Source organism: Eupeodes corollae (assembly GCF_945859685.1).
Source record: "Eupeodes corollae chromosome X unlocalized genomic scaffold, idEupCoro1.1 SUPER_X_unloc_5, whole genome shotgun sequence".
In the NCBI taxonomy this organism is placed as follows: domain Eukaryota; kingdom Metazoa; phylum Arthropoda; class Insecta; order Diptera; family Syrphidae; genus Eupeodes; species Eupeodes corollae.
The window spans coordinates 136,454-148,029 of NW_026605134.1; the positions used below are offsets into that span (position 1 = coordinate 136,454).

The following is an 11,576-nucleotide window of genomic DNA, read 5'->3' on the forward strand; positions in this document are numbered from 1 at the left end:
GATAATTGATGTCATCTTTCATGCGCTCCCAAATTTGGCAATAGGTACGATTATGTATGGACCAAACGATGAAAAAAGTGTATGCATGTTTTGCCGTCGGTAATTGCATTCAACTTTTGTAATGAGAATACCGTCGGCGATTTGCATCTTTGATTTGCAAAATGTAGAAATGTAGATTTTGCCGGCCCCCCCGGGACAGGAAACGATGACCTCAAGGTAATGGGTGGGTAAACTTGAGTTGATTATCGATGTGATATTGTTGTGAGATGTTTGATCGTGGATCCTCGACGTGTGACGGGTATGTATGTACATGAAAAGAAGAAAAGAAAAGGTAGGTATGGTGAATGCTGTGTGGCTATATTGGGTTGTAAGATATGGATTATTAGTTTTGAAATGTATTAAATTCAGTTTAAATTAGTTTGTTAGTTTAAGGAAATATACTCGTATATGAGAGATGCAAATAATGATTAAAGTGTGTGTGTGGGTTTGTGTGTTTGATTCATTTACCATCGGCAGGAAACAAAGTTAAGCTATAGGGCGCTTTAATGAAGCGGTTGCAGTTTTTATTGTGACGACACGAACTTTTCCATCCGTTCCAGGGTGCATGTCCGTAATTTTTCCGAGCCGGTGTTTGTTCTTCAGGCAAAAGTACGAGATGACCCACTTTGAGATCATTATTTGGCGTTAGCCACTTTGGACGCTTTTGTAATCGAACCAAATATTCAGATTTCCACTTTTTCCAAACATCTTGGTGGATTTTTTGCATAAGTTGCCATCTATCTAAATGAGATTCTTTAAGTTGTGTGAAATCCTTTTCTGGTGCTGTGTTAAGTGCTGACCCAATCAAAAAGTGTCCTGGTGTCAAGATTGAGAGATCATCAGGATCTTCATTTACAGGACAAAGTGGGCGGGAATTTAAGCAAGCTTCCACTTGAGTGAGTATGGTGGCGTATTCCTCAAAGGTAGGGTGTAGTGCCCGATAACGCGCTTTAAGTGGTACTTCATGGACTTCACACCTGCCTCCCAAAAACCACCAAAATGTGGAGCAGCAGGTGGGTTGAAATGCCATTGTGTACCGTTCTCTTGAAGAATTTTTGCGATGTCTTTTGTCCACTGCTTTGGCATGAAGTTTCTCTTTGCATCCATGATATTTGCAGCCCCTTTGAAATTCGTACCACAATCGCTGTACAAATTTGAACATATTCCACGGCGAGCAGTGAAACGTCTAAAAGCTGCGATAAATGCGGATGTGGTGTAATCGCTAACAAGCTCAAGATGAACTGCTTTTGTGCAAAAACATACAAAAATCGCGATATACGCTTTTGTAATTTTGCTACATCGCCCTTTCCAAGCTTTGAGTTGAACAGGACCAGCATAAGCAACTCCCGATGTTTGAAATGGGCACGCTTGACTCACTCGCAACGTTGGCAAGTTGACCATTTTCTGCTGCATCTCTGTTGCATTGAATCTGTAGCATTTAAAACATTTGTGGATACAGTGTTTGACTGTAGATTTCAAGTGTAGAATCCAATATTCCGATTGAAGTGTAGCCATCATTAATTGCTGTCCACCATGAAGAGTTTTTATGTGGGTGTCATGGACGATGAGTGACGTAAGAAAGTTACTTGATGGGAGTATTATAGGATGCTTTTGCGAATAAGGCAGATTAGCATTTTCTAAACGACCTCCAACTCGTAATATACCTTTTTTAACCAAGAATGGTGAAAGTTTCGCTATCTTGCTTCTTTTAGAGACAATTTCTCCCCTACTTAGTTTGGAGATATTTTCATTAAAATACTCCTGTTGTATAAAGACAATCAAACGTAATCGTGCTGAAGATACTTCATCGACTGAAAGTGGTCCACGCACACGAGTTTCTAGTTTCTTTGCCTTAAATTGAAAATTTTTTAAGAATCGACGCCAGTATGCTGCAGCTTGATATAACCGATTAAGAGATGAAAAACGATTGAAAAAAGATTGATTCGATAAAAAAGTAGTGAAGTGAACACAGAGCTGAAAAACATTAATTATGGGGTACCCAGATGATAGCAATTTACTTTTGTTTTTTGAACTTTGCGACCCTTTCATTTCCAGTTCTGTAGGTTTGAGTTCAACAGGCGTATGAAGAGTTTCATCAAACGATTTTAGGAATTCAGGACCATTCCACTACTGTCGATTCTGAATGAGATCATTAGGAGAGACTCCTCGAGATGCAATGTCAGCGGGGTTCTCCTTAGATGGAACGTATCAGTCAGTTCTTGGATTTCTGCCACTCTGTTGGCAACGAACGTTGTTCTCAGGTAGGGTGCGCTTTTAATCCAAGCTAGAGTAATTTGAGAGTCGCACCAAGTGAACAGTTTTGCAGATTGAAGTTCCATCGTATCCACAGTGTGTACCAACAACTGTGCCAGAAGCAGAGCTCCACAAAGCTCCAACCCAGCTAAAGATTTAGTTTTAAGAGGTGTCACTCTAGTTTTTGACACGATGAGATTAATGTTCGTTTCATTTCCGGTGGTAACTCTAAGATATATTGCTGCCGCATATGCCTTTTCAGATGCATAGCAAAATCCGTGGACCTCGACCTTTGATTCATTGGTGAGATTTAACCAGCGGGGGATCTGGATGGCCTCTAAAAGGCTCAGTGCAGCTTTCAAACTTTGCCACGCAGAGATGATTGACGATGGGAGCTCAGATTCCCATGTTTGTTTATCTTTCCAAGTTTCTTGCATTATGATTTTTCCGATGATGACGCAAGGTGCTATCCAACCCATTGGATCGTACAGGCGAGCAAGATCTGATAGTATAGTTCTCTTTGTAATTTTTGTATGTTCTGGAAGCGAGATTTTAAATGCAAAAACATCCTTTGCAGGATGCCACTGAATGCCAAGAGTTTTTATTGCATTTTTTGCATCAAACGATAATGGGATTTGTACCTCCCTATCTTCCTCTGGTACAGACATCAACAGCTCCTCGCAGTTACTTGCCCATTTTCGTAATGGAAACCCTCCTTTCTTCAACATCTTTATGAGCTGTGTCTGCATCTCCACCGCCTCTATCACTGAGTCTGCCCTGTGAATTACATCATCGACGTAGAAGTTTTTTAAGGCTATTTTCGATGCATCACGTTCATCAGATGCCAATTGTTGGAGCGTTCGGATGGCTAAGTAAGGTGCCGAGGCCGTACCAAAAGTGACTGTGTTAAGGCGGTATGCCTTCACTTCTACATCTCGCCATAGCACAAGTTGATACATTAAATCATCTGGAGTGACCCAAATTTGCCTATACATTTTAGTGATGTCGGCTGAAAATGCTACTTTGAATCTCCTAAACCTTGCGATATGGTCAAAGACGTCATCTTGTAATCTAGGACCAATATAAAGATGATCATTAAGCGACGTACCATCGGATGTTTTACAAGACGCGTCAAAAACATTCCGCAGTTTTGTAGTCGAGCTAGCTTCTTTTACCACGGCATGGTGAGGAAGGAAGTAGTGAAGAGAATTAAGCGCAGCAAGTGGTACCTCAGTCATATGTCCAAGCTCTTTATATTCATTGAATACTTTTGTGTACTCTTTTTTACTTGCGACATATAGGAACTATATGGCAAGTTTTGCATTCGTGCAAAATTTCGAACTCAAGATTTTAATCAAACATGATATTACGATGGTAGAGAAGTCGAAAAAAGTGGGTCCCGCGATTCCGTCCGGTCGGTTTTGTCTGTCTGTCCACGCTCCTACAGCCTAAACCATTGGGTCGATTGAGTTCAAACTTGGAAGTTAAGGTTTTGAGCAGATTCGCGTTAGGCTTTTTTTTCGTTTTTTTTTAAGATCAAAACTAACAGTGGCCCCCATACAATTTTTTTGGTCAAAAACCGAAAATTCGAATTTTCTCAAAAACAAACCGATAGATTTTTTTAAATTTTCTCTAAAATTTTATTTTTAACTTGGCTTCTTTTTATAAGAAAACCATATTTTTGTATTGCTCAGGAAAGGTACCGCTCATAGAACCGTTATTTTGTTTTTTAATTTTCTCAGCAACTTATGAACTTATTTTTATAATTTTTTTCTGAATAAGCTCCTATATTTCCTTAACAATATTTGATTAACAGAAATTCAATTTTTTATTGTTTGGATTTTTTTAAAAAATATTGAATTTTTATTTTTCAAAACTCTATATCTCAAAAACGGGTCAACAATTTTTTACGAAATTCAAACGTAAGACGTATATTTACAATCACTAAATAACTGCATTCCAAAAATATTTTTAGAACAAAATTGGAAAATTTTATACATAAAAAATTAATTTAAAAAAAAACCGCTCTAACGATTTTCAAAATAAAAATTTAAAAAATCAACGGTTTTTTTATTTATAAAATGGCATTTAAATTTTTGAAGACAAACTTATTTTTCAGGTAAAATTTTGAATCTTAAAAAATAATAATAAATAAGAGCGCATTATTTTGACAAAATTGTAATTACATTCCTAGCTTTCATCCAAATTAGTGCATTTGGTACACATTTATATGATATATTTTATCAACAATCTATTTTAAAGAGTCTATCAAGAAGTATTATCTTGGTAACTTTGTATATAATGATTTTAAAATATTATTCTTTACGAATAAGGTTGTTTCACACATGATTTACTGGCCTTCGCCTAAATAAAAAAATAAATACTTAGTACCTACAAGTTAAAGAAACTGGCCAGAGAGAGTATATAGTTAAGTGTTTTATTTATCTTTTAAATAAAACCACTTTTTGTTGTATTTTAAATGTAAATTGTTTATTTAATACAAAACGAAAAAAAAAGAACAAGTTAACAATAAGACGGGTGATAGTCGACTACCCAAAATACTTAAGAACTAACATAGGTACATAAGATTACGATATCACGATTGATCTCTCCAGCATTGTCTTCTTAAGAAGACAATCTTGGAGAGAGCATACGTTCTTAACTTAAATCCACTTCTAGCGTAGGTGCATCGTGCATACGAAGAGAAGTGTTTGGAAATCTCTTATACTTAATGGATAAGAATATAAATACTATCAGTGGAATTTCATTATGTAACTCCTCCCCCAATAAGTATTTTTGGTCTCCAAAAATTCAAACGATAAGTTACAGAAACACAATTATTGAAATTCTTCCTATTTTAACAAACTAATATTATACAAACTATCATATTTTTGTATTTTTATTATTTCCATTATAAATAAATTTAACATTTTTCATCTTTTCATTTTCATTTATAATTTAATTTTAACAATTTTAGTTTTCATATTTAAACAGCTCGGTGAATACCGGCCTAATTTTCTTAATTTTGTTTTTTTTATTATTTTCTATTTAAACAATTTTAATTTTCATAATGCTCGGTGAATACCGGCCTAATATCTTTAATTTTCAGTTTTTGTCATTGTTTTTTCATAATTTTTAATTTTAACAAATTTAATTTTTATATTTAAAAAGCTCGGTGAATACCGGCCTTATTTTCTACATTTTGAGTTTTTAATTTATTTTATTATTTTGAATTTAAACAATTTTAATTTTCATAATGCTCGGTGAATACCGGCCTTATATCATACATTTTCAGTTTTTGTCTATATATTTTTCATTTCAACGACAATTTTAATTTTTATATTTAAAAGGCTTGGTGAATACCGGCCTAATTTCCTAAACTTTTAGTATTCATGAATTCATTTTCATTATGTGTGCTTTTTCTTATTTTAATTTAACAATTATTTGTAATTTTAGTTTGATACAATCTATGCATGAATACAAGTTGTTTTGCTTCTTATTTTTTTTTTTTTTTTTTTTGTCAATAGTTTAAGGTAAATATCATTTCCAATACTTTTTTTTTTTCTTTTACGCAAACATAATTCTTCCTTCTGAATTCATCTTCATCGTGCTCTTAATCCCAATACTTCAATACATAGTTCAATTTTCTATTCCTGTTAAAAACTTCTTGAACGGTTTTCCCAATGAAACATACTTAAATAAATCCCAGATTTAAACTGTAATGTGTAAACTCATCAATGTTTTGAGTACAAAAAATGTACTAGAAGAAAATTTAGCTCACAGTAGCAGAAAACATCCAAATGTCATTTCAGTTCTATTGTGAACTGACTACTAAAATTCAAATCAAAAATCAAATCGGAAGTTTAAATTTGTAGACAGACAACAATGGTGGAAGGAAATCCAAATAAAAACAATCAAAGCAAGAAAAGCAAAATATATTGGAATTAAAGTTAATTTAAATGATAAAATATAAGCTAACCAAAATACAATAAACTGCTACAAAATGGTCTACAGAAGAAAACAAATGAGGAAAAGAAATTATTAAAGGTATGCACTATTCTGGAGGTATGTATGTAGGCACATTTTTAATTATTGAGAATTTTGGTGCTTGTATTTACGTTTTAATTGTTTTTTATGGTATTTAATGTTTCTTTTTGTTGATTTATCAACAACATAATTTCCATCTCTGTGAAAGTTTTTCAGGTTTTTGTACTTGGGTTTATTTTTGAAAACAGTTCTATTTTGAACAATGTTTTCGCACAGATCCAAGTTGCTTCCTATATCTTTATTTTTTTTATTTGTTCTAATTTCTTTTTCTCTTTTGAATTTGGCTGCTAGTGATTCAATATCTTCCTTGGTTACGTTTTTTAAAATGAAATCTATTGGCCTGAACTTGGTGGTCGAATGGATTGTGTTATTATAAATTGAAATAATTTTAAATAACTTCTCATCCATTTCGGAATTATCTTTTGCTACATTCAATATTCTTAGATGTTCATTTAAGGTTCCGTGTAACCTCTCAACATCCGCATTACCAGTCTTCAAAGATGCCGTTGTTCTATGAAAGGAAATGTTGTTTTCCTTCAGAAACTGTTCGACCGCCGAGTGCAAGATGCAAGTATCTCCATCTGAAATTATTTTATTCGGCTTTCCGAGAAATTGGATTCGTTGCTTGATTGCACTCAGAATAGCAATCCAGTTTCTGTCTTGCAAGGGATGAACAGTGGCATATTTTGAAAACTTGTCAATTGTTGTTAGGTACATTTTCCCTCGTTCAGGAAACCAAATGTCCATATGGATTACGTCGTTAAAATGTGTAGGTGTTTCTGTAATTTGCATTTGTGTTTTAAGTGGGTGTCTATCATGTTTTGCTAGGTTGCAAATGTCACAATTGTTGATGAACTTTTGTATCTCCAATTGTAACTTGGGAAAGAAATAACATACTTTTAGTTCCATGAACATTTCGCTTATACCACGGTGGTTTTTCTTCATGTGTTCATTTTTTATAATTTCGATCATTTCATTTCTGTCTAAGATATCTGTTAACTTGGAACTGGATTTTAATATTTTTAGGTTTCTATTCATTGAAAAGTATTTAACATAAAGATTTTGAAAAAGTAAGAATAAAGACAAATCATTGCAATAAATGCAGATGAGTCCTTTTTTTATGAGGAGTCTTTTCATAATTTCTAATAAATCACTACAATTTTTCTTAATTTGAACCAAGTTCTGGATTTTCTTGTGCACAATTTTCATTGAAACTTTTTCATTAAGACCATAAAAAAGGTAAATTTGGTTTTTAAAGAGATTTACAGGTTTTTCTGTTATGTAAATGTGACGAGTTTCATCTTCCATTGCGCTATGGATAGTGGCATCAGTGGACATAACTTCTTCGTTATGGCTCCTAGCCAATGAAACTTCTGGAATAACTTCATCGTTACCACATTCGTCACTCAGATCCATTTCATTATTGAAAAGGTCAATCAAATTTATTTCCAATTTATCTTTTAAAGTTTGTTCGGTCTCAATTTTGTCAATGAACCTACTCAGTCCATCTGCTACGCAATTCTCTTTCCCTTTTAGGTACTCGATGTCAAAATCATATTCGTTGAGCATGATTTTCCAACGTTGGAGTTTCATATTTGGCTCCTTTATTCCATCGAGCCACACAAGGGGCTTGTGGTCAGTTCGAACTACAAACCTTCTTCCGTACAAATAGGTCCTGAAATATTTTACAGACCACACAACAGCAAGAAGCTCCTTCTCTATGGTGGAATAATTTAACTCGTGTTTACTTAACGTTCGCGAAGCGTAGGAGATAGGGTGGCTGTCCTGACTAAGCACTGCACCTAAAGCATAACCGGATGCATCTGTAGTAAGAATAAATTTCTTACTAAAATCGGGACTTTTCAAAATTGGATCGGAAGTAAGTAAGATTTTTAGGGTTTTGAATGCATTTACGTATTGGGGATCTAAAATGTTTAATTTTTGAGACTTTTTCAGGTATTTAATCATAGGGTATGCAACTTTAGCATAGTCCTTGATAAATTTTCGGTAATAACCTGTTATACCGAGGAATTGTTTTATTCCTGTTATAGTAGATGGTAATTTCATTTCCGTTATTGATTTTACTTTATTTTGATTTGGTTTTATACCATTATTTACTATAACATGTCCTAAGTAATTGGTTGATATGTCTGCGAAAAGACATTTGTTCACTTGAATTTTCAAGTTACTATCTTTAAGTTTTTGAAAAATTTTCTTTAATGACTGCAAGTGTTCTTCAAAACTTGTTGAGAATACTAGAATGTCGTCTAGGTATACAACACAAATTTTGTTTATGAATTCTCTTAGGACATGGTTCATAAGCCTCTGGAATGTCGCTGGAGCATTCTTTAGTCCAAACGGCATCCTCGAGAACTCATAATGTCCATTTTTCGTCGAAAAAGCAGTTTTCGCCCTATCGCGTGGGTCGACTTCGATTTGATGGAAACCCTTCACGAGGTCGATAGTTGAAAAATAATTGCATTTACCTAGTTTGTCGAACAGGTCATCTATATTTGGCATAGGGAATCTGTCCTCTACAGTCTGACTGTTCAGCTTTCTGTAGTCGATTACAATCCGCCATTGTTTTTGTCCGTTACGATCATCCTTTTTAGGGACTACCCAAATAGGCGAATTATAAGGACTACTGCTGGGCACGATAATTTTCTGTTCCAACATTTCGGAAATTTGCTTGTCCACTTCATCTGAATGGATTTCAGGATAGCGATATAATTTGCTGTATATAGGAATGTCATTATTTGTTATGATTTGGTGTCTTATTTCGTTTGTAAAGGAAAGAGTATCACCTTCTTTATAAAATATGGATTTAAATGAATTTAATAAAAATTTAAGTTTTGAAACATCGTCTTTGCTTAAATGTTTTGCGAAGAGGTTTTTAGGAATTTCAGACATGAAGCGTTCGCTACAAAATACACTCAAAACTTCTTCGTTTTGATGTACAAGATTCGCATATAACTCTTCCTCTTCGTTAAAATATATAGGAATGGTTGCCTTATCTGTTATAAGAGATCGTGTTCTATAGTTTATTATTGGATTAAGGCTAACAAGAATGTTGTTGCCAATCAATCCGTCAAAATAGTCGTGAAACTGAAACTCTAAGAAATTAACGTAATAATTTTTTTCGTTGAATACGTCGAATAGTGGAATTCTTAATTCAACGCTTGCGGTGACATTGCGACCGAGTACTTTTAAAGTGCGATTGCTTGATGGAATTTGCCATTTAGGGTTGCATACGTTTTTGTTCATTATGCTGTACTCTGCACCACAGTCAATAATTAATCTTAGGGTTCGGATTTTAGTTTTTATTGTTATATAGGGTAATCGTTTTCCCGCGTTTCGGAAAAATTTTGACCGTTTTGGTCGTTTCCGTGGCTTTCCTCATTAAGTGTTATATCCATGGCCTCATTAGTATTATTTTGAGATCTATTTCTATTTGACCTTCGGGATTGGTCACTTACCAAGGAATTATTATTGTTATTATTATAGGTTTGACCACTTCTATTGTTATTTTGGTATTGTTGGGATGTATTATTATTTTGTCTTGTTTGATTTTGTTGAGAGGTACTACTTTGTCTACTTTGATTGCTCTGCGCATTAGATTGAGTTGAACCACCATTGTTTCTATTACTTGAAAATGAATTGTTTTGCCTAATATTTCTATTTAATTGAGTATATCTCCCTTGGCTAGAATTTAAATTTTCGCTACGATTTACCTGCGAATAACTTTGAGACTTATTGGGACCATAAGTTTGGTGATCAAGTTCAAGAATCACATTATACGCCTCATTTAGCGACTTTGGGTTTCGGCTGAGCACAATAGATTTTGTGGGCTCAGGAAGATTATGCTTGAAACAATCGAGAGCAATTCTTTTATTAGAATCGATGAGTGTAGGGTCGTTTTGATTTTTAAGCAAAAGAGAGTTATTAATTCTGCTTAGTAAGTTATTAATGTGATTGTAATAATCTTCTATATTTGTTCTAATCCTAGCAGTACGTATCTGATCGATCAAATGATTGACTGATTTTTTTCCCCAAAGCTGTTTTTCAAAATAAGCTTAACCTGATCCCAGTCCTCTACTCTACCATGTTTTTGTAGCTCAATTCTTGCTTTACCTATGATTTTGTCCCTAATAAACCCAGAAAGAATAGATAAAGAAGTAGCATCAAAGGTAGACAAAATAGGTACCAATGAGTCTATTCTGTCTAAAAAATATAAAAGGCAATTGGAATTTCCATTGAATTCTGGAGTTTTACTAATCAGATCTATAACTACCTTAAACTTATCTGCATCGCTGAGACCATCCATGTTGACTTTGTTGACAGGTTATTCTCTTCTAGGATAGATTTGTTAAAGCTGTTTCTTCTTGATTTTTGTAGTTGGCCTCTTTGTTATTTATTTTCAGATTCGTTTGCTTATTATTATTAAATTTTGTTTTTAATTGCTCAATAAATTTTGCGATTGAGTTTTGAGTTACTTATTTTGTTTAATTATTGAAAATAGTTATTTCTGTTGTTTATTTTATTTGATTCTCGCACTGATAATAATTAAATATAGCAAATATTCAGGGGTTTTTTACGGTTTTTACTTTTTTTTTTTTTTTTTTTTTAGACTCGACACTACATATCTAAATGATTTTCAGTTTTTTTGTTTTTTTTTGTAAATACGCTTTTTTCCAGTGTTAAGCTAGTTCTGGAAAACTTGTTAGATTCTTAGTTTGATCATGTATTGTTTGATCGTGTAAGGTGTACTTTTATTTTTAAAAGCTTTTTATGGCTTGGCTTGCACTTTCTTTTCGAACTATTTTGTTTGTTTGCCTTGTGGTGGGAACATAACGGGTTGATGCTTAAGACTCCCGCGTCTTTTTGTGACTACAATTATGTCTTTTTTCTTTTAAATTATGTCTTTTTTTTCAATAATTTTTTGTTTTAACAATTCAACCCGACTTTTACCGACTGCGCCAGTTAAGTGTTTTATTTATCTTTTAAATAAAACCACTTTTTGTTGTATTTTAAATGTAAATAGTTTATTTAATACAAAACGAAAAAAAAAGAACAAGTTAACAATAAGACGGGTGATAGTCGACTGCCCAAAATACTTAAGAACTAACATAGGTATATAAGATTACGATATCACGATTGATCTCTCCAGCATTGTCTTCTTAAGAAGACAATCTTGGAGAGAGCATACGTTCTTAACTTAAATCCACTTCTAGCGTAGG

General features: G+C 33.6%; 1 protein-coding gene across 1 annotated transcript; it reads right to left on the minus strand.

The window, feature by feature from the left end:
- Positions 1–2,144: 2,144 nt before the first annotated feature.
- LOC129953456 (uncharacterized) lies at positions 2,145–3,530 on the minus strand. Its single transcript, XM_056066704.1, has one exon. The coding sequence runs from the start codon at positions 3,528–3,530 to the stop codon at positions 2,145–2,147; it is 1,386 nt and encodes a 461-aa protein (XP_055922679.1).
- Positions 3,531–11,576: the final 8,046 nt, after the last annotated feature.